The 22,164-nt window shown below is 40.6% G+C and overlaps 2 protein-coding genes across 4 annotated transcripts in view; one reads left to right on the forward strand and one right to left on the reverse strand.

Annotated features, from left to right (window-relative positions):
* The first annotated feature begins 8,423 nt into the window (after window positions 1–8,423).
* DNAJC19 (DnaJ heat shock protein family (Hsp40) member C19) lies at window positions 8,424–12,409 on the forward strand. 2 transcript variants are annotated; one of them, XM_057400433.1, is made up of 5 exons: window positions 8,424–8,579; window positions 8,860–8,933; window positions 9,294–9,370; window positions 10,319–10,389; window positions 11,713–12,409. In XM_057400433.1, the coding sequence occupies exons 1-5, from the start codon at window positions 8,537–8,539 to the stop codon at window positions 11,781–11,783; spliced, it is 336 nt and encodes a 111-aa protein (XP_057256416.1). In that variant the 5' UTR covers window positions 8,424–8,536; the 3' UTR covers window positions 11,784–12,409. The 2 variants fall into 2 exon arrangements, with proteins under 2 accessions (XP_057256416.1, XP_057256417.1); XM_057400434.1 differs by having other exon boundaries at window positions 8,579–8,655.
* Window positions 12,410–13,729: 1,320 nt separating this feature from the next.
* Window positions 13,730–22,164, reverse strand: part of FXR1 (FMR1 autosomal homolog 1) — a 38,094-nt gene continuing 29,659 nt past the window's right edge. The window contains exons 12-17 of one of the 2 annotated variants that reach the window (XM_057400444.1): window positions 21,813–22,020; window positions 20,052–20,255; window positions 19,166–19,366; window positions 18,312–18,392; window positions 15,645–15,736; window positions 13,730–14,743 (exon numbers count right to left, since the gene is read on the reverse strand). In XM_057400444.1, coding sequence (XP_057256427.1) covers window positions 14,573–14,743; window positions 15,645–15,736; window positions 18,312–18,392; window positions 19,166–19,366; window positions 20,052–20,255; window positions 21,813–22,020 — 957 coding nt within the window. In that variant the 3' untranslated portion in view covers window positions 13,730–14,572. The remainder of the gene's footprint in view (window positions 14,744–15,644; window positions 15,737–18,311; window positions 18,393–19,165; window positions 19,367–20,051; window positions 20,256–21,812; window positions 22,021–22,164) is intronic. The other variant, XM_057400445.1, reaches the window with a different exon arrangement.

Raw genomic sequence — 22,164 nt, forward strand, 5'->3', positions numbered from 1 at the left:
GAAAGTAGAGGAGTTTTGCATGTCAGAGTAGTGTCCCTAACCAGTTGAGCATCATTCCAGTATGCATCTGCAGTTTGCCAGACCACTTGTTATGCACAGTTTTAGTGTTACAGTCATTGACAGACTTCCTATATTGATATCAGGTTATATCTTGCACGCTCATCACTGGGCCCAATTTCTTGGGGACAGTGAAGTTATACATAAAAGGGATACAGGAGCCAAAACTGTTAGCAATAAAGCCAAGAAGCTCTCTTCTCAAAAGGATAGGGATTTTCTTACGTCCTTTGAGTTCAAAACCAAAATAAATACCTATTTCTTAACTTTAACTGTCCCTCATCAGTGGGGACTGATTCACAAATTCGAAGATTAAAAAGTCCCACTCAAAAACTGCACTGTATATTCTGTTTTGAGATATTATATTACACCATGCTACACAACTGTACCTTTTCCATTGTGGAGGGACAAATTCAAATCCTGTTTTATGTATGGCAGATATTAATCAGCCTATGCAAAGAATGCAGTGAGATGTCCAAGAGTGAGGATTACGAAATGAAGGATGTCAGTCATGAAGGAAATGCATTATCTGACATTTCAAATGAGGCTTCAGAAATATTCACTCAAACCAAGAAAGAACTCTCTGTTGCTCCTACAAACCAATGGCTAGAGCTTTCAGCTGGAATACAGGGGACCATGACATAAGCTGCACACTTAGTAAATAATCAAGGATTTATACAAATTAGAAAAACGCCTCAATAAAAGAAGGATCCCAATATCAATATCCTGGGAAATGGTGTGTTTGGCAAAGATGTGAGAGACCAGCAGAGCAATTTTTCTGATTTTGTGCTACATCTCTTGCCATTGGTGACCTCACCACTGGGTCTTAAATACGTGATTCTGCTTGCAAAGAATGGTCTGGTAAGGCCCCACCTTCCCAGGGTCCCTACTGTAAGGAGAGATCTCTTCCCCTCCCTCCCAAACAAGGTATTCCAGAAGACACAGTCTACCCTTCTTGCTTCTCCTAGAAAAAAACTCCGTTGATGTGTTGCTCTCACCCTTCTCCTTCTCTGCTTGCCGGCACATTGTCACTATTGAAACGGGGAGAGCAGGATATGCTTTGTGCAGTAATAATCTTCACTAGGTACCAGTCCATCAGAGAGCAGACCTCTTCCTACGTGAAATCCAGACAAACTTGTGTGTTTCAAGAAAAAAGAAAAGCAAAACAAACCCACAACCAAAAATTTACAACACTGCAGACACATACCGTCAGTTCCACATACACCAGTCTCTCTGCAGCACTTTTATTAAATAAACCCATAAAAACAGAATAGTAGAAAGGATTATACACAAATTATTTCTTGTCCACGCTGTATTTTACATCTGAAACCATGCTTGGTTTCAGATAACTTGATGGCTCTGTTGAAACAATGTCTGCATAGTCCCCTAGGAATTTTTCCTTCCTATCATCTACAGGTCTGACCATATGCCCTCTCAACTATATTCCTACTTGAGCAAGATCCTTCCTCTCTTTGCTGTGTTTTTTTTTTTTTAATTTCTTTCTTTTCTGCCTACAGTCTTGAATCTTCTCTCCTAAAGTCAGTAACATGCAAACCAAGAGCAAAATGCAAACCCAACACTACCCATTACAGCTTTCATCATCAACCCATCTGTTATAGTTTCAACTTTCAACAACATCAGTGGGTGAAAACCCTCTGCTCTGTCAGAAAAACAATGTCTAGAGAAAGCTTCTTACAAACTCATGGCTGAAGAATGTCATTAAAGGTTTCCCCTAACTTGTAGCTATCTTCCTGCTTTTAACTCACCTTCTGGTCTCTGCTCTGCCCAAATTTCCCTTCCTGGCTGACAATGTTGATATAATCTTTGGGTAGGGGTGGAGCAGATTCTGCTGCAAATCTGAACCTACATCACACACAAAGGCACCAGAGCCTACCTAATAGCCGATCCAGGCTTTGATCCAGTGATAATCTTCATGTGGGGGAAACCTAAGAATCAGGACCTTCATTTTGAAGAATTCACTGTCAATGCAAATAAAGAATTTACTCTTTCAAATTTCTTTGCTACAACTACCACAAGCTTGTTTTCCTAATACTTAAAAGAGTTTCACAGCACAGACATGCAGGTGTCAGCACAAATTCAGGCAGAATACAAACATAAAAAAAATGAACACTCAAGGGTAATTATAATATAAACCAGATTTCGCAATAACTCTGGTAAAACACATCAGCATTATCTCATTGCTTTTTCCTCAAATAAGAAGCATAACTCTGGATAACACTGGTAAAAGGTGATATTTATCAAACTTGACTTTAGAAATTACTGTGAGAGAACATATTCACATCTAGATTCTGTGTTCCTTAGTTCAGCTTTAGGGAATTGTCACAGAATTTTGTGACTAATTTACTAACCATTACAAACCTTGCTCCATCACTTACCAGCAATCTTACCTTTTAACTGTATCAGGAAGCCAAATAACGGCCACCACAAGTCAGACGGATTTTCTTGTGATTGTCATGAACACGGATATGCTACCTGCCACACAAACACACTTCATACCTGGTGTCAAATTACAGCAAAATCTTTCTTTGTCTGATTAAAAAAATCCACAACCATTCTTACTAAGTGAATCTCAGTTAATAATTAATGTCACCCACACTATGTTCTAATAACTGTGATTATAAATTTAATGACAAAGTGATGCTACATATACCAAACTAACTTAGCCACAGGTAAGAGAGAGCAGCATTGTATTCTGGTACAAATGTTGAGCACACAAAAAGACAGCAGAATCTCAAAAAGGACAAATGAAAAGAAAAAGACATGAAATATGTAATTGGCAGACTGGCATAGCCAAGGAAGGTGGAGGATGGGCAGAAAGGAGGAAAAAAGTCTGCAGAAAAAAAAACCCAAACAACAAGACAGTCTACCTAAGCTTTATTTCTACTATATATATCTTAACACATAAATAAATAATGCACTTAGAATTGCTTATGAAATTCTGTGTCTTGGTGTCCCAAGGTGAATATCCTGCAAGCCTTTAATGGCTTGGTATTCAGCCACTGCTCATATAGGAATAAGCAATGTAAGACTTAGCCAGCTGTGCATATGACAACATAAACAACACTTAAATGTTCAACATTCTTACACAGGCATTTAACAGGTACACCACAAACCTTCTGAAAACACAACTATTTCACCTTCTGTCCAGTTTCTGAAAGATACAGTTACAAGAAAGTAAGATACATTTAAGAGATTTCAGATTTCTGCAGAAATTGCCTGTTTTAATGGAAAAGTTAACTTATATACCACATACCAGCTGCTTTATCCAATAAAATAAAGATTCCAAAAGAAATCTTCTATCATAAGGTATTTTAACCCCAGAGCAGAAAACCTGAAGACAGCAGAAGGATAAAACCCTTGACAGAAGAAACTACAAAAGCATAGTTTTTAAACACTCAATAATTTTGCCTTCCTCCTGATTTCAAAACCAGACATTCTGCAGAAAGGATAAAAAATGTAGTGCAGCTATTTCCCTTGAGCCCATTAGAGCCTATTAATTGTCCCCTGTAAACAGCCTACCATATATCACCAAAAGGCTGACTGATAAAAGATGCAGAGGAATAAGGTGCTATAAAATGAAGTAATCAGGCAAGTAGAACAGAATTTCAATTTCTAAATAAATGCGAACTCTGATGGCAAAAGAAGTCACTTCCAACTTTTGTGAGGGAAAAAAATAATTCTGGTTCCAGGAGGTTTTCTGCATTTTCATTTTTTGTTTGATTTTTATATTCCTCATGATGCCAAATTCCTGCTTCCTATAAACAGCAGAAGTAACTATTACTTCAGCATGGTGCCCCCACATCTATATAGCCACCAACATGGCCGTAAAGCTCTAGCTGTACTAGCCTGAAAATCAAGGCTTAAAAATCATGAAGCTACCTGTCATGTCATGAGCACAAGATAAATATTTATGTACAGAACCTGAACAAAATCAACTTTCAGCATTTGGCAAGAATTAAAACACCATTTGCTAAGAGGGGCATCTAGATGATTAGCTTCTGGAGAACTCAACCTATATATAAGTAATAATTCATAAACCTTACAGTTCCATAAATATCACAGCTCGGATCCTTCAAGCACTTGTTATTAAAGCTATTCAGATACATAAATGTTTACTGACTTTGTGTGTTGAAATATGAACTGACATGAACTTAAACACAGCTTTTAAACACTCAGTCCCTTTCTGCACTCCATAGATATTCTGAGCAGCAGAGGAGGAAAATGGAATAGATTTAGACAAGCATAGAGTGGCTATTTGCAAATATATGCACAGAAAACTTACTTTAATACTAATACAGATTTGGAAAGCTTATTGGCCACGTTTAGGTACGTGGTCAGTAGAAAGCTACAACAGCTGACATCCATCACCCATGCCAAAGTACTCTAGAAACAGTGCTAAGGAAGGGAAAGCAACTGTTTTTCCCCCGTCATGGTTTAAACCCAGCCGTTAACTCAGCACCACACAGCTGCTCCCTCTCCCCGCCTCCTTAGGCCGGTTGGGGAGGAGAATCGAAAGAACGTAAAACCCACAGGTTGAAGGAAGAGCAGCTTGGAAACTAAAGTACAATATACTACTATACTAATAGTACTACTAATGATAAGGAAAATAACAAGGGGAGAGAATATAAAACTAAAAAGAGGAAAGGGGAAAAAACCCAATAAACACAAGTGATGCACAATACATACAAGCGATGCTCACCAGCCGCTGCCCAACCCGAGCTGCGATCAGTCCCTTCTGGGAAACTCCCCACAGTTTACATACTGGGCATGATGTGCTGTGGGATGGAATACCCCTTTGGCTAGTTTTGGTCAGGTGTCCTGACTCTGATTCCTCCTGGCTTCTTGTATCCCTCTTCACTGGCGGAGCATGAAAGACTGAAAAGTCCTTGGACAGAGTAAACACTTCTCAGCAGCACCTAAAAGCATTGGTGTGTTATGAGCATTATTCTCAGACTAAAGTCAAAACACAGCACTGTACCAGCTACTAGGAAGAAAAATAACCATAACCCAGCTGAAACCAGGACATCCCCTCAGCTAGCAGAAAGAAGAATAATATTTTATATATCATATGCCCTCTAGAAACACATGGTACTTGAAGAAGCAGCCCTGAAAAAAGACCACACTCAAAACACATTAGAAGTCTCCCAAACATCCTCTTCCTTAATGAGTGTGGCATTTTGTACCTCTGGCTTTGTCTTCTTCATCCAATATAATGAACCCACAGAGATGTCCAAGTTGGGACAGAGCTAGTTCTCCTTTAGTTCTTATAGGCAAGTGCAACAAACTGTGGTAAGACATGAAGTTTGGATTGTCTTATGAAGTAAAAATAGATATAGCATATTTTAAAGGAATTGTGATATTTCATCTTGGAATGCTGCATTATAAATTATTTAATAATAGCAATAAAATTTATTCCATCTCTAGGCTCAACCAACAGTCTTGTCCAATTGCTGGCATCAAATATACCAATAATGCAAATCCCTCTTGCCAGGCCTTCCCACTTGCAGATAAAAGTTACTTTCTCCTCAGTAAACATGAAATCTCTTGCACAAGCAGAAGCCTCCCAAGATCTCCCCTTCCGGCTTTTCTTTAAAGGGTTGTCAGAGGAGAAGGGTTAGATATATTATTAACAAGCTCCCAACCCATGTGGAAGTTGGCACATCTCATAAGGTCTGTCCTTTTTCTCTAAAAAATGAGAAATCCCACAACAGAAAGAACCACAAAGTATAATTCTGCAAAATCCCCTTTGCCAGTAGAGCTACTGGTTCTTCTAAATGGGGACTCGGGAAAGCCAGTAAAGAAAGAAAATAAATTTCCCTTGCAGGTAAGTTTTCTCCTGAAAGCCACCAGGACCTGGATCTAGTAAAGGCTCTCTCAAGATGGAAAAATCAAACCTCATGAGATTAATTACAGGGAAGGAGTCTCTGCCTCTATTGGTTTAGATGATATGAAAAATTAAACATTAGTCAACTCCCATACAGTCATTTTATGCACAGCTCTAACCCCCTTTTCTGATAGAAAAGGGACAAAGGGGAAACCATCTCAAAAACAAATTCTCTTCTACATATGAAGAAAATCTAATTAGCTACCAGACCTATACATCTCTATGGATGTTTTTCTCTAACCTGCCCCCCCCCCAACAAATACCTAGGTGTTTTTCACTAGCTATCTCCCCTGTGTTTGAAATTGTCTTGTAGGCTCTCACAGCTTAGTGCTCTACAATGACTGGGTTTGATTCCTTTATCAAATATGGAAGTTTCCTTTTATTTCCATCTCCACTGTACAACAGTACAAATGTCTTAACCAAAAATCTTTCTTCTACACATTTTAAAAGGCAGCAGAGTATTTTCTTGTAGGGTTATTTAGATAACAGGGAAAGAAAGGGACAGAAAACTACCTTCAAATATTACCTTAAATTGGGCACTTGAAATTTTAGTGAAAAAAAAACCAACAACCCAAAACAAACCAATTCAAGCTCAAAATGAAATTACAACATATTCAAAGTGAACTCAGTACTCACAGAAATTATACAGCACAAAAGAAAAATTCTACCTTCCAATGCAAAAACCAGCAAAATTACAAGCTGCTTAGCCAAGAATTAGCCCTCATACTGAACTACTTATGTGAGGGCTTGTGAGTCTGATGCCTCAAGCAACCAAAAGGTAGCTGCCTTTGATCACTTGGCCGTCCAGGAGCCCATGAGGACACAGACATGTTGTACAAGCACAGAGGATGACACTAAAGCTTTTCACTCCTGCAGACTAAGCATCAGCCAGGCACTAGCACACAGAGCTTTGAGCTGTGACCTCAGGCCAAAGGCTTTTACTCCTTTACTACACATTACTCCATTTCCAGAACTGTGACTTCTTACTAGAACTACAGACAGACAAGACATTCAACTGCTGTGCTGCATATGACACTGTATGATTAACAGATGACATTGTGTTATTAGTAACACTCAAATACACAGGTCTGTAATTCGCCCTCACTTTGTAATGATCTTCAGGAACAAAGTGACTGAACTTGTCCATCTGGAACCCACACCTGGCAGGATATGTCTGCACGCTGCCTGACAGCTGCGCCCTGTGCTAACACCACCACAGCTTCAGCCACCCACACTGGAATGTTCAGGGGTTCAGAGTCTGGGTCATGAATGCACCGCATAGAGAGAGTAGGAAGCAAGAGCACAACTCATGGAAAAATGGGGTGAACAGAGAAGGAACAGAATAAAATAAAAAAATGGCAAACCCCTTCTTTTTCTAACAAACAAGCCTCCTGTGTGAAGAGGCTCTAGATCACGAAACATTTGCATCAAGAGTAAGGACTGTACTATCGTTTTCATAACGCTGTAACACTGTGCCCTGTCCCTCTTGCAGCAGTTACGGCCCACGCTCAACGGCAGACCTCTCCCGCAGATGAGTCTCTGCAAGACACCCGACGGTGCCATCTCCAGGTCGGACCTCGCCCTGCCGCACAGCACCGAATGTCTCCAGCTGCTCCCCTCCTCGAGGTGTAAACGCTCTCTCTCCCCAGGGAGAGATCCCTGTACTGGCTGCCCCTGCGTTTCTCCGGCCTGCGCCCCCAGGCTGCTCCACCGTCCTACGGCACCGCACGGCACCGCATGGCACGGCACGGCATGGCATGGCACGGCATGGCACCGCACGGCACCGCACGGCACAGCACCGCAAGCAGCAACACCCCAACCGGCCCCGGCCCCGCCTCTCACGCACCCAAGGCCCTGCCCCGGCCGCCTGCCCTGGGGCGGTGTCCGCAGCTCCCTCCCCGCCCCGCGCCGCTTTACGACAGCTGGAGGTGGCTTTGCGGCTTGCTAGAGTACCGTACGGCGAGGGGGGCCCTCCGTGAACTCGTCCTGGCGATCGCCAGTGCGCGGGGCCGGGGTGGCCATGGTGAGTGCGGGCAGGGCCTGGCGGGGCTCGCTGTAGGAACCGGGCGCTGCTTCTGTATGGGCCGGCAGCTCCTAGGCCCTTCCCCTGGCCGAGGAGCTCGGTTCGTCCTTGGCTCGGCCTGTCCGTAGTACCGACGGGCCTGGGGCCGCGCGGGAGGGTGCTGACCCGCACAGGCCGCGGCGGAGCCATGGGCTCCTGCATCGGCCCCGGTACTCTGGGGTTAAAGTGGAGCCGCCGAGCGAGACGGTGCTGCTAGGCTGGGATTCTCTCGTTCCCGCAGCTGGGGGGGTTCCCACTGCTCCCGGACGCGCCTGAGCCCCGGCCCCGCTGCCAGCGACAGCTGCGCCAAATGTCGTGGTGCCCCTACGTTCGCCTATAGCAGCAGAGCACTATTTACTCCTACACAGCTGGAGTAAATAGTATAATGACCAGTTTCCCCTAGTCATGCGGGTTTAAATGTATATACTGACCTGCTGTAGAGATTGCCAGGTGGGCTTTTTGTCTTTTCCTTTGGTAAACAGGTGTTTTATGTGTTCCCTGTGCAGGCCAGTACAATGGTGGCAGTTGGTCTGACCATAGCAGCAGCTGGATTTGCAGGTTTGTAGAGATGGGAGAGCACTGAACACCCAGATGTACTTAACCATTGCCTTCTTCAGTATGGATGAATTTTAAGGTAGTTCAGTAGCTGATACAGGATACCCTTTTGGGAGAGCCTGTATTGAGAAACATGGCTGTGATTAAACAGAAGATCTAAGTAATTTTCTTTACATCCCCAAAAATTCATTCCTGTTCTAATCCACAAGTTACCAGTTGCCCTGAATTGCTAAATCTTCATGAAGTGTTACACTTAGCCATGTTCAACACTGATTTCTTTAAGGTCGCTATGCACTAAAAGCTATGAAACAAATGGAGCCACAAGTAAAACAAGCACTTCAGAACCTACCAAAACCTGTAAGTTTTTTTGTTTTATCAGAAACATCTTTCTATTTAAAAGTTTACTTGGTGAAATAGCTACAGACTATTGTCTCTGTAGCATTGGTGTGTTTTCTAATGCTAAAGATAATTTTGTCAATAATAGTAGAATTAATCTCAGTTCTGGTGGAGGTTGACTAATAAAGAACTTGTTTTGGTGAGTAAGTACTCATACAGATAATGCTCCTCTACTTCAGCTGTATTTATTACAAGCTCAAAAGAAGCTTCGCAGTATTCTTACAGACTAAAAGCTCAGCAGCTACTAATGTAATAACGAGCTGTTTTAACTGATTAACTTAAAAATTAGTGTATTGTAAACTAACATGTTTTCTCTTTCAGGACTTCAGTGGTTATTACAGAGGTGGATTTGAACCCAAAATGACTAAACGAGAAGCAGCTTTAATACTAGGAGTGAGGTAAAAGGAAATTTATTAGAAATCAGAAGGAGGCCACGGTGTTACCTGGTTGCTGGACTAGATGGAATAGGATGTAATTCTTGATGCTGAAGGCTGTCCTATGCCCATCTTCCTCTGGGAGTATCACTGCAAGTTAGGAGACATGAAGTGGCCTTTCAGGATTTTCTGTACTTATTTGGGATTCTTGGTGGCATGTTAGCTTGCTTAAAGCTACTTCTAGCTGGACTTCTGTATATCTGCAAATCACTAGCACATTTCAAAGCCACATATGCCATGTTCAGGAAGCCTCAGGGTTTGCTCAGCTTGGGGCTCACATTTGTGTTGGTTGCTTGTGGGTTGTGTCACTGTGGCGCATTTCAGATAGATGCAGTGTGAAGGTGCTGCAAACCTGTTCCTTGCATTTGGAGTAAATTCATCTCTTATTCTGGAATATCTTAGATACAAGTATGGTAGCTGGCCCTGCCCGAATTTAAAGAGACTTAAGACCAGATACACAAGTTTATTTAATGAGATAGAGAACAAGAACCGTTTCTGTTTGAAGGCAACTTCTGCCTGAAGTTTGTGTACAGACAGTTTGTTGTTGTTATGGGGTTTTGTTTTGTTTTTTAAATTAAGAGGAAATTTATTGTCCTCCAACCTTGAGGAAGTTGACACAATAAAATGTTAGAACATAGCTGTGTTTCTTTTTAACTGTGTGAATGACCCGAACCATATTAGACTGCTGTGGCATGTCCTCTTCAGCATGCAGTGCCTGGAAAAAACTTCAGGAACCCTCCCTACAACTTAGATGTTACACATCAGTAACAGCAAAAGAAACATATACATGTAAGCCAGAGGGTTTCTGGATAAGACAGAGTGCTAGCTTGTTCTAAGACACCTTTTAAAGACTCGGGGGGGGGGGGGGTTCGGTGGGGTTCCCTCAAATCAGTTTTTCTCTCTCTTCTAAAGCCCTACAGCAAACAGAAGTAAAATCAGAGAAGCTCATAGACGAATCATGCTTCTGAATCATCCAGATAAAGGTAAGTCACACTGATTAATTAATTCATGTTTTTATAACATGTTAATAGAGCTGTGTTGGGAAAAACTGACACGTGACTACCTCAGCTACTGGAAAAACCCCCAGAAAACTGGAGTGAAAACAAATTTTAGGGTGCTTTAATATGGGAGCGTATTTTTGTGTTTGAATGCTCTAAAGCAAGCAGGCAGCTTCAGCGGATCAGCTTCTGTCACTTGCTCTATCTTCTGTGTGCATTGGCTTAAAGTACAATTTGTTAAAACAAGACTTAAAATTATCTTAATTTTAGATGAAAGCTCAGAGTATGTTTCTGTGCTTTATGTACTGTATGAGTTTCAGTTCATTTGAGTGCATGGGCAATTCACTGTAAATAGCAAGTATTGAGCCTTCTGTATCTGATGAAGACACTAAACTACGAAATATTTGCTGTGGTACTCTGAAGGCTCAGAATCTAGTTATGCTTTAAGTTAGTAACTTGAGGCACCTTTACCTGTTTTGCATTCTGTTTAGTTTGTGTGAGTCAGAATCATGTGATAGTGCTTGGCAGTTAACTTCTTAATCCTCACTTAAAAGGCAAAATGCTTCCTTTAAAGTGAACATGGAACATTGTTACTATACTTACATGCACCAAAATCCAAACTAATCCTTGAGCTATGCCTTTCACAGAGAATACCTAGCAGAAGTTAACTTCAAAATTAACTTAATTGAATATATGCATGTAGCCAATAACTGCTGGGAGCATTTCACCTTTTACATGACCTAAGTAAGTTAACTTCAGATAAAGGAAGTAAGTAAGTCCAGTACTAGTAAATGGCAGACATAATACAAACATGCTATAAATCTTTGCACCTCAGGGTCAGGTACAACTTCAGAGCATTTGCATAGTGGATTCTCTTTTCAGTATCATTGTTAAGCATGTCATGTTTACGAACTGAACCAGTCTGCTGGTACCACAGCAGTTCACATGTTGGCTTTGAACTGGGGGGAAACGTTTATCTGCAGACTTGGTAGTTTGATGCTGCTGTGTTCACAACAAACTTCACAGTAAGTCGTTAGCAACCAGCATTCATTTATGACTTGGAAAACCAGAGGAAAAACCCACTCCAATTAACCAAAACCAACCCGATGGGAAGGAGCTGCCTACCCACCTGGCTACTGCAGGTGTAAACTGAAAGGGCTTCAGCTGTAAGAGTTTACTGTGAATAATTCACTTTACTGTGAATAATTTTCAGACTATCTTCTTGCTTCTTTTCCTATGTACTGTGGCATTAGTAACAATGCAGAAATTTTTTTCACTTGAGGTGACACGAGGTTATCTTTCTTCTAGGTGGCTCTCCATATGTAGCAGCCAAAATCAATGAAGCTAAAGATTTATTGGAAGACCAGGCTAAAAAATGAGAAAATCAGAGGGTTTGTCCACGCAAATGATTATTTTTGATAAATGGCTCAAGAAAAGTTCTAATGTCAGTCTTTGACTTAATATAAATGAAGCTGGAAATATGAATTCAGGGAGATACTTACCTCCCGACTCACTTCTTAGTCACTTTTTGGGGAAGTTTGTGAGCAAGCGAGACTTCAGGGTTTTGTTTTCATAGCTGTTCTTTATTAAGCTGCAAAATCTGCCACTCAGAACTGTTTTCAGTGTAAAAGAGTACTAAGTGGTTTGGTCAATGCATGTTACCAGACTTCCTTGCCGTTACCTAATTTTTGTTAAAGTAGCTATGTTTAAAGTTCATGGTGCTGTTCTTCCACATGCCAAAGGCAGCACGAGGGACCGGTTTGGGGAGCAGGTGTTAAAAAACAAGAGGATTTATTTGATGGGAAGGATTGGACAGATGTGGTTGTCTATGGCTGAAGAAATAAAGTATAGGAAACTACACGCTAAATTGTCTTTGCCTTGTGAATAACAAGGTTGGTTGAGCTGCTTCAGCATTGCTGATGGGTCTGGAATGTCCCAGATTTTTTACTAACTTTCAGTTTTTAATGAATTTTATAGCATTTAATAAATCCTAAATTTGTATTAAGTACTGCAGTTCTATACATTATCTTACATTACAAAGTTACAATTCACGTAAGGTTTGCATTTATAACTGGGGAACAGGAACTCTTTACATCAACCATGAAAGATCTCGAAGCTGAATCTGTTGTGCAGCACAGTGCCCAAGTATACAAATTACAGCCAGTGAGTTCAGCTGTACTCCACAAATCCTGACAGCCTTCTGCAGTTATGGTAACCTTGCTCTGCTGTACAGCATCTGTAAGGGTTAACACCCCTCTGTTTGTAAATATGGTGGGTTTCTGAGCTTTCAGTTGTCTGGCACTGGCATGCCTCTGCTTCAGAGTACAACTCTTAAGTGCTGTCCCATCCTCTTTGCCTACATTGCTGCTCCTTACAGCCCATTTAGCAAGTATTACGAGAACAACAGGAAGGAGTTCTGGACCTTCCAAAAAGAGGATCAAATCAGTAGCACGAGTATGAAATGGAAAATGTTTAGAACCAGGATGGAGGGAGCAGTTACTTCACTTTACTACAGGACTTATTTAAAGTGGAGCGAAAAGCACAGCTAGAACACTGCCATGAAGTGGTTCCAGAGCAGGTGCATCACAAGCCATATGCAGAAGTTTGTCCCTGCCAGGGAATACTGCCTTTTTAAACAGCACCTTTTGCTTCCCTGGTTTTCAAATTCTTCTCATGCCTGTGGCTGCCGAGTTACAGCAATTTAACTCGTTTTCCTGAAGGGAACATTGTCAGTGAGTGTCAACAATTCATATTGAAAGCTGCGCATCTCCTTACATGAAATACCCTGTTCTAGCTGGCACAGCGCTTCTGCAGCTGCATCAGGTGCAGCTGCTGGAGTCACCGGTGGCTCAGAATACTTGTGTTCATCCTTCCTTGCTTCTGACAAAATCAGGTAAGATATCTTTTTTTGTCTTTGAAGTCAGCACAACTTCAGCGGTACCTGTTTGCTCTGACTTTTTATATCATCTCATTGCTACCCAGATGTTTTTCCACACCTGTGGCTTCTGCTTCATTGCTCATGTGCCTGAAACAATTGGTTAGTGTGTCACACTTCCAACTTAATCACAAACAACATTTGCATTTATTCCTATATATGTTAGTCAGGTTATGTGATTCTCCACGACATGAAGTCTGATTTTAGACTTCACTGATGATTTACATCATCACCATAAAGAATGGAAGATTAGCACCTTAAAAACTCTTACAAAAGTAAGAGTTAAAGGTTCAAGCTGCCTTGCAAGTTAAGTGCCAATTATGGCAATAGCTTGAATCCTTATAGTAATCCTTAAAGTAATTTAAATTTCTGATAGAAACAGTCAACAGATGGAAGATCAAAGTTTATTTTACTACCAGCATACAAAAAAAACATATTGCACATCAAACAACCAAAACAAAAATAAAAATACTCTACTAAGGACTAACATATGTAGTTTATACAGAATAAACTTTCTGGAAATTGATCTTTTCAGTAGTTCAGGTTATGTCTTAATGGACATGACTAATTCAGCTTAGTGTTAACTAAAGCTATGTTTGATTTTTAAATACTGTACAGTTTAATAAATAAACCAAACAAAGCCTCAATGTAGAACAGTCACTGCCAATGTCACCCAGTATCCCTGCAGATTATGAGAATTTAACAAATGCATTCCAGTGGTCTGCAGATTTTTCCTCTACATACAGCATTTAAAAAACATGTATTAAAACAGACCAGTTTCCAGACTAAACTAATGGAGAAATTACATTTCAGTGCAAAATATTTTAGACTGCATTTCTTTCTAGTATTCCTCAGGTGAAGAAGTGGTTGCATATTATTAAAAATGTAACAAAAGCAGCTAATGCTTTCATAAAGAGTATTATGTTAGGGATCCCCCTCACATCTTTGCCATATTTTGAAAACAAAATAACATTTCCTATAGCCAGCAATTTTGTTTATTTAAATGTTACATATACTATCTCAAGGCACATCTGATGATATATTTATAACACAGTAGGTGTCAAAGTATGTTTAACATATGATTTCTTCAGGATCCCTCCCCTTTCTGTATTCCAAAATGGAGGAACTGAAAGTGCGGTGTCAAGACTGGCGATCCATATTCTATCTTTGGCAAGCTTATACAAGCACTATTTTAAATGTAATGTAGAAGAACTGTAAACTAGGGACTTCAGTTTATGAAACACCATTCAGCACGGCTTCTTCCTGATTGTTTCCATCCTCCTGAACAGTAACTTTCTTCTCATCAGGAGTGTGCTGTACTTTCGAAGGCTCATCCCCAGAAGTTGTAGCAGGACCATTCACTGCCTTTTCAGAAGTGCTGTTTTCATCAATAGCATCTTTTGCCTTGAAAAAACAAAACCAGGATAATATTATAAATATACAGTGTCACCTGAGTTTCCCTCCGGCTCAACCATAATTCTGCAATAGGAAACACCTCTTGCCAGCCTGTGCTAGTACCCTGCCACTGACAGCACCCTGTTACTCACCTTGCCCTTTATAGGACACTGCTGTACTAACACTTGCAAGGAAACAATGCAAAGGTAAACCTGAGGAGGCACAGTCCCAGCAGACCCAGAAAGCTTCACTTCATTTGTCTAACCCAAAGAAACAGCTACCTGACAAGTAGAGCTTCACACCCCTTTCATTGTCTATTTTAAGAGTAGGTTTTATTAATCATACAACAGTGGATCTTATTTTGCTAACCTCAGACATAACTTGCATCAGCAAGTTCAGTGTCACTTCAGGAGTAAAGGAATCCCGATTTGGATATTATTTTTTATGATCTTTAATGCCACTCTGATACTTTAAGAACAGGTCTCAAATCTCCAGTCTTTGTAACATTTTCATTCTAAAATGGTTTGTACCAGTCACTAAACGTGCTTTCTAGCATCTTCGATCCATAATGTGTTCTAGGGATTACTTTTCAGGACTCATCCATAGGTAATTTTTACATTTTATCATGTACTGTTACATTATTAAGTGCAGTACTTTAAAATGTGTGAAGACTTAGTTTGAGTATTACCCTAGACTTAGTTTGAACATAAAGTCTGCAATGGCAGTCTACAAGTCAATAGAAGTTCTCTTTGCTCTGGGCCATTTTTGCTTTTAATGATTTATTCTTGACCCCACACACAGTTCTAGTCAAGTGTGAGCAGCCTAAATGAAGCATTCCTTTACTGTTCTGCTGCAAGAGATGAGGAAAATAGAAAACACACACACACACAAAAAAAATAAAAGATCTTACCGTTTCTTTCTTGGTTTTGGCTAGTGTCTCCTTTGGAGGGTTTCTCTGTCTACTCTGAGATTCAGCTCGTGATATATAATCAGCTACTGTTACTGTTCAAGGAAAAAAATTACAGTGATACTCATATCAGAATTCTCATTAGGCTTCACATCTCTTTTCTGTACAAGCTATGCTATAACTGGGGACATCTCACAAAAGGCCTTCACACTTACAGGTATCAACTACATAGCAAGGATCAATTTGGTTCTATTAAATACAGCTTTCAGTAAAATCTGTGGTAAGGTGATGATACGGAGGTAGAATCTTAAAGTTACTAAATTAATAATTTTGGCCCAATTGTAAATTTTACTGGGGCTTTCTGATTGGGCTTGAAGAGATCAGACTGCAGGCTCTTAATCTACTGACTGTGTTTGTCACTGGGGTTTTACCATCTTGAGTGACAATTTCATACTAATGAAATGAAGTTAAAATATGAAAGGAATTGGGGGAGGGTCAGAGTAATCACGATAAAATAGCATTCAAATCTTTCTTATTTCATAAAGCCATTGGCAAGAGAACTCACCCTCCTCCTGGCATTCAAAACGCAATCCGCACAGTTAACTCTGGCTGATGGGTGGGTGGGGTAATTGTGGTGTGTGTATGGACACTTGGCAGCTCTGCATGAGTGAACCCATACTCAAAGGCAGGACAGCCATGCCTGGGCTGTTATGGCTACACTTAATGAACGCTGGCCAGGGCTTTGCTGACCCCTTTTTTGTCTCACACCCCCCCCCCCCCCCCCCCCCAGCACGTGTTCATGCAGCCTGGGGTTTGCCCTATCCCACCCTCTTGTAACCACACCAACTGGGAGTCAACTCCATCTTTATAATATGTCATACTACCAATTTACGTACATGCTTGTACCTTTGATGAGATACAGCACATAGAATTGGCAAGCACTGTCTGCTGAACAGCACAGTCAGTTGCATTTAGTACATCATGCACTCAGGTGAACTGTTTTTCTGGCTTAAGGAATGATGTGCATGAAACCTACATCAGAACAGGAAGCACAACACAGGAATTTCTCCATTACATTAAGTGGACTTCTTGTAACTGACTCCTTTTATCATGATCAAGACCAAGTGACTTCCTTCACAAGGAGAGCTTTTTCTTTAAAATGAGGTTCTGTACCCAGCTTCTGTGATGTACAGGTGCACCTTTACATCACAGTGCACCTTTTATGCACAGTGTCAGACACCAATTCTTAATAGTCATATACATAATAGGAAATCAAAACATGTAATAACATAAATCAAATAATGCAACCAAAGGACTGGACTACACTGTTAGCACCAAGGGAATTCCTCCTGTCTTGAAGTCCTCTTGCTATATACTTACTAAGTATTTATGAAGAGATTATTTTTTTAGAGCATTTTTCACAGAAACAGTATAACTGACTACCACTGCTCTTACTGTTGCATTTAAAAATATTTATTATGCAAACTGAAAATGGTATCTGTAACAAGACATCAACAAAGAAAAAAAAGAAAGGAGAAACTGTCTTTAGGAAATTCTGTTCTCTGAATACTTGGACTTAAAAGATGAATATCACAGCTTTCTGGAGCTATGACCAATATCTCACTATATTCCTGGCTGAAATTAGCTTCTTAAAGGTAAAAGCTGAAATCCATTTTTACTTTTTCCTTCCCCTTTATGAACTCCTATGATTGTTACAAAACCAGATGTTGAAAAGTAAAGGGTTACTTTTGGTTTGGATGTTTTTTTTTTAGGGGGTGATGGGGGGTGGTGGGTAGGGTGGGGTGGGGGTGGTGTGTGTTTGGGTTTTTTTTTCTTTTCCTTTCACCAGTTTTGGTTAGTGTAATACAACAACTTTTTTCTTCTGAAACAAATGTTGTATGAGCACCACAGATAGAAGGAAGACAAATATGGGTGCAATTTTGAACCTGTCAATCTAGAAGACCTTCTGTTACTACCTCACGCCATGGGTATTGCAAGCATTTTCTATATGGGGCATTACACTGGGAATTAGCTAGTTTATCATTAACATTTCAAGTGTTAGTACACACAAAAGAAATGCAACAAGCCACAACAACAAAAAACTGGAAACATGCAATTTCATTTAAATTCCTCCTCCCCACCCTCAATTTGCAGATGATTTAAATATGGACAAAAGCTGAGGACTGATAGCAGCAGTTTGATGCAGGCACAGGGCTGGGGGATCCCACGTGAGTTCCCTCACAGTGCTCCGCCAGGACACCTGCATCCTGCTGTTCCAACTTCCTGCTGCTCAGCCAGTGCTGAAAAGGTTGTGTCACGTTCGGTGCAAGCGCACAGATGCACGTGAGCGCAGGCCACTAGCCTTCACATCTGTCTGGGTCCTGGAGCACTGAACTCAACAGCAGCCTGGCTACTGACCTCAGCCAGAACCAGATCAGAAGCGCAACTCTTATGTCCAAGCAAAGAGTTAGACATTGTAAATTAGTTTCATTAGACAGATTAAGAACTTTTGTAAGTTCTGCTAGTAGAAGAAATATCTTTTATCTTTATCTAGTAGTCTTATTAGTTATTGAGTAACCTTTTGATATTATGCAGCTCTATGTAAAACAGCAGACACAACATTCTCTCATGCTTTCGACCTGAGATTACCCACAGCTCCACTCGAATTACCTGGCTGTCTATCTTCTGCCTGACCCCTGAAGCGACGCCTGCGGCTACGATTGCGTCGCTGGGGTTTTTTGTCACTATCATCTGCAATTGCAAAGTTGACCATGAACTATTTCTGATGATAAAATAAATAAATAAATTCTTCAGTTGCAGCATGGGGCATTTAAAATAGCTTCTGTTACAGACACAGGCTAAACAAAACAGGCTGAAAGAAAAACATTACTTTATACCAAAAGCATACACAGTAACACAAAAGCTAGTTTACTTTTTGCTCTTGGCTCATTAAAACATTTAGGCATATGCTTAATGACCTCAGATTTCATTTATTTAATAAGTACCCATGTCAAATTGTAGCCACATAACCCAAGAAAGAAGAGGGTTTGATTTTGGTGGTGTTTCCCCCCCCCCCCAGTATTAACAGATTGTATTCTTGTCCCAGTAAGTATCAAAAGATTTTACCAAGGGAAAGTACTTAAGCAGAAGCTGGGTAGAGACAAACTGACTGCTACTTAAGCAGCTTTCTTACACTGAGGCAGATTACCCAGGACAAAACAGAACACTGATCCAAAAGTACTCTTTGCATGAAAAAGAACAGTACTAATGGCAAACAAATAGGCTAGCCTTGGGTGTCTCGTCAGACAGTTTCTACAAAAAAGAGGCACATGCAAATACTAGTGGAGCTCAGCGAACAGATTCGTTCCACAGCAGAGTCGTGGAAGAAGTCTTTAATCAGACAGCAAACTTTAACGGAACAATGACTTGTCACTAACAAAAATGAATGTTTGTTTCACTACACTTACATGGACAACCATTTCTGCTTAGCATGTTCTGGGACTATTATCCAACTGTTTACATACCTAAACCATTCTCATTAACAGAAGCTGTATCAGACTCTGTCATCCCATCCATAAGAACAGCATCTTCATCAGTCCTTCGTCGACGCGACCTCCTGCGGCGGTTACTACTGTGGTGAGATTCACTAGCATCAGTGTCCACAGTCTGGTCTGACTCTGTGTTATCAAGCAAGCTGTAAGGGTTGCTGTCCGGATCTTTAAGCACTGAACAAACAAAAAGAAGTTTAGGCCTAAGATGCTGCCATTGCATCTAATTTAATTTGCAGGCTGACTCACACCTGCATGTGAAAGTTTCGTTACAGAGCAACCTTACAACAAGGTTTAATACACAGAACTACAGTATTTATGATTTCATGCTAGTTCCTCTAGGACTCCAAACCCAGCAGTTAAGGCACCACAACAGGCATTTGTACCACTTCATCACGAAGACTTTGAAGGTGACACTTAAAGAACTTTTACTCAAAGATGTGAAATGTGTAAAATACACCTTTTGCTTCACAGCAGCATGGGACTTCAGACACTATTGAAGTAGTAGGAATTATCACAGTAAATTCTGATAAAGCATAGGGAAACTTCCATCCTGTGATCTCTTCTGTATTTAAGCATAAGCTTAACACAGATCAGCCATAGGTAGTAACATGCCCAAGATTTATAAAATGTGGTAATATATGATTATAATGTTTGTGTGGTAGAGGAAGGAAAGGAAGATCACTGTGAGCAGAAGATAAAAATCTAATAACATAGCATATGACTGAAAACTATTGTACAGCTCTACTGAAATCCAATACATTAAGATAATAACACAAAAATGGAGTATTTTAAAATACTAGTTCTACAGGAAATTGCCAGGCACAAGGACTAAGCTCAAGATACATGGGAAACACAGTACCAGAGCTAATGGATGACTTCCCACCACGAGGTCCACCGCGCCCACGCCCTCCAGACACACTCCGTCCTCGTCCTCCAGGACGTCGTCTGTTGTCACGCTGGTGTCTGCTTTCTCTGTCATCTTCTCCTGCCAAGGACCAGTCACTAAGTTCATCTTTTCTCTCAGATTCTGTTTCAGAGGGATTAGAGAGCTCAGAGTTTGTACCTTGTACAGGAAGGAAAAGAAAATTGGAAATCAATATGAAATTTGGCACTGTATTCTAGTCGCATATCCTCACAGAAATCTTCCAACCAGCATGGCTGGTTACATATATCTACAATACAGATGAAATACATAAATACAGAATAGTAATATAAACTTCTAAAAGCATATAAGGGCATATATAATTTTATACTATATACACTCATATATAAAAATATATGCACATGTGAACTATATAGAGCAAAAGTTACCCAAGTTCTAACATTTGTTTGTAACAACATGCAAAATAAAGGCTCAAAGACTACCAGACTGTAACTTCCGTACACAGATAAGCCAAGGATGAAATGGTGTTCCCTCTCTTTGTGTCGCACTGCAGGCATTTGGTTGCTATTTCTAGGCAACTGCTCTGAAATTCCCAGGCACAACTTTGCCACCTTAGAGCGGATGGCTGTTGCTTAGCAACCTCTTCTGCCTGTTGGGATGCTGCCTTGAACAACTGAACCATTTGTATTCAACAGCATCTGGAATATCTTGCCCCCTCTGAGGTAACGAAACCCACACAGCCTTACACTACTTGAAAATTCAACATCCACCATTCATTTAAAGCACCCAGGAACACCCAAATAACCGTTCTGGAGTAAAGATACATAGACCCAGATGTTCCTAACCTGCAGTTCTTGCCTTTCTTTTTTCCTTTGAGGGTGGGGAGAGGGAGGGGAGAGAGTTTTTCCAAGTCTGTGTGTACATAAACAGCTTTCATTGCAGTTTAATCAAACAATTCTTAGGGAAGGAGGAAAAAAATGACATTACAAACATCAGCATTATCATCAGAATAAACCTGACCAGCATGGCACAGTCCTGGAAGCTAGAGCCAGTGACAGACTGTAAATTCCAAAAGGTGGTGGTGTCTGATTTTGTAACAGAAGTGAGCTACAGTAGGTGATCAAGAGTAATTTACTGTATTAAACAGACAGTTTTTCTCCCCCTTTGTTTGCTGGAACACCTATATTTCTTTGTGAAATGTGTCTATATTGAAATGCAAACTGTCACCATTTGGGGAGCTGCTGGTGACTGAAAAGGGGACACGAACACCTCTAGGGCACTGAACAGCTGTGCCACCTTAATTTAAAAATCTATCGGAAAATTTCTTGAATAAATAAGTGACTTTGGTTTACTTTTCAAAAACAAATCCATGAGATAGCCATGCTCACAGACAAGCTTTTTTTCCTCCCCCTCAATTAGAACAGATAATGCTAATTCCAGATTTATTTTTTGTGTCTCCTGAGGAGTATCTTTCTCTCCAGCTTTGTATGATGTAACTACTACTGTTAAAGGACAAGATCTTACCAGAGTCTGGTTTGCTCAGTTTTTCAATTTAAAACGTAACTTCAACAAGAACATAAATCTAATGAGGTAGTTTGAGCTTTACGAAAAAATAAAATGGCCACTCTACATTTTCAACCCTACCTTCACTCAACTATGCTGAGCACAAAATCTAGAGATAGTTCTGGTTCCAAAGTATTGCGAGGACTCACTCAGTAGATGCTCAAGGAAACTCACCGTAACCAGACGTGTAATTGGGGCCTCTGCGGCCTCTCCCCCTTCCACTGTAGGATCTGGAACCTTGCACAGACGAGAGGGTGCTCTCATCGGTCGTATAACCCTTTTCTTTTTCAGGAACTCTAGCAGAAGAGGGTCTGAAACCCATACCAATCTGACGCAACTGCTCATCAATCTGGAGCCTTTCCAGTCTTAGTTGTTCTACCTCCTACAGGAAAGGAAACAAAATCAATTGCTGATAAAGAAATATTCTTCTCCCTAGCAAAATACCAGTCATCCTGAAAGCCAGTGTGTGTGGGGGAAAGTCACACCACTTTGAAGGTGACTACACATAGTGGAATTGAGGTATGAG

This window comes from Pezoporus wallicus, unplaced genomic scaffold (genome assembly GCF_028554395.1).
Source record: "Pezoporus wallicus isolate ANWC-B61680 ecotype Strahan unplaced genomic scaffold, APGP_CSIRO_Pwel_v1 contig_6897, whole genome shotgun sequence".
Taxonomy (NCBI): Eukaryota; Metazoa; Chordata; class Aves; order Psittaciformes; family Psittacidae; genus Pezoporus; species Pezoporus wallicus.

Bases quoted from the DNA above. Each gene is read 5' to 3' on its own strand.
- DNAJC19 (XM_057400433.1), top strand. From the start codon at position 8,537: ATGGTGGCAGTTGGTCTGACCATAGCAGCAGCTGGATTTGCAG. The intron at 8,934-9,293 runs GTAAGTTTTTTT...TTTCTCTTTCAG, and splicing joins TTCAGAACCTACCAAAACCT to GACTTCAGTGGTTATTACAG. The intron at 10,390-11,712 runs GTAAGTCACACT...TCTTTCTTCTAG, and splicing joins TCTGAATCATCCAGATAAAG to GTGGCTCTCCATATGTAGCA.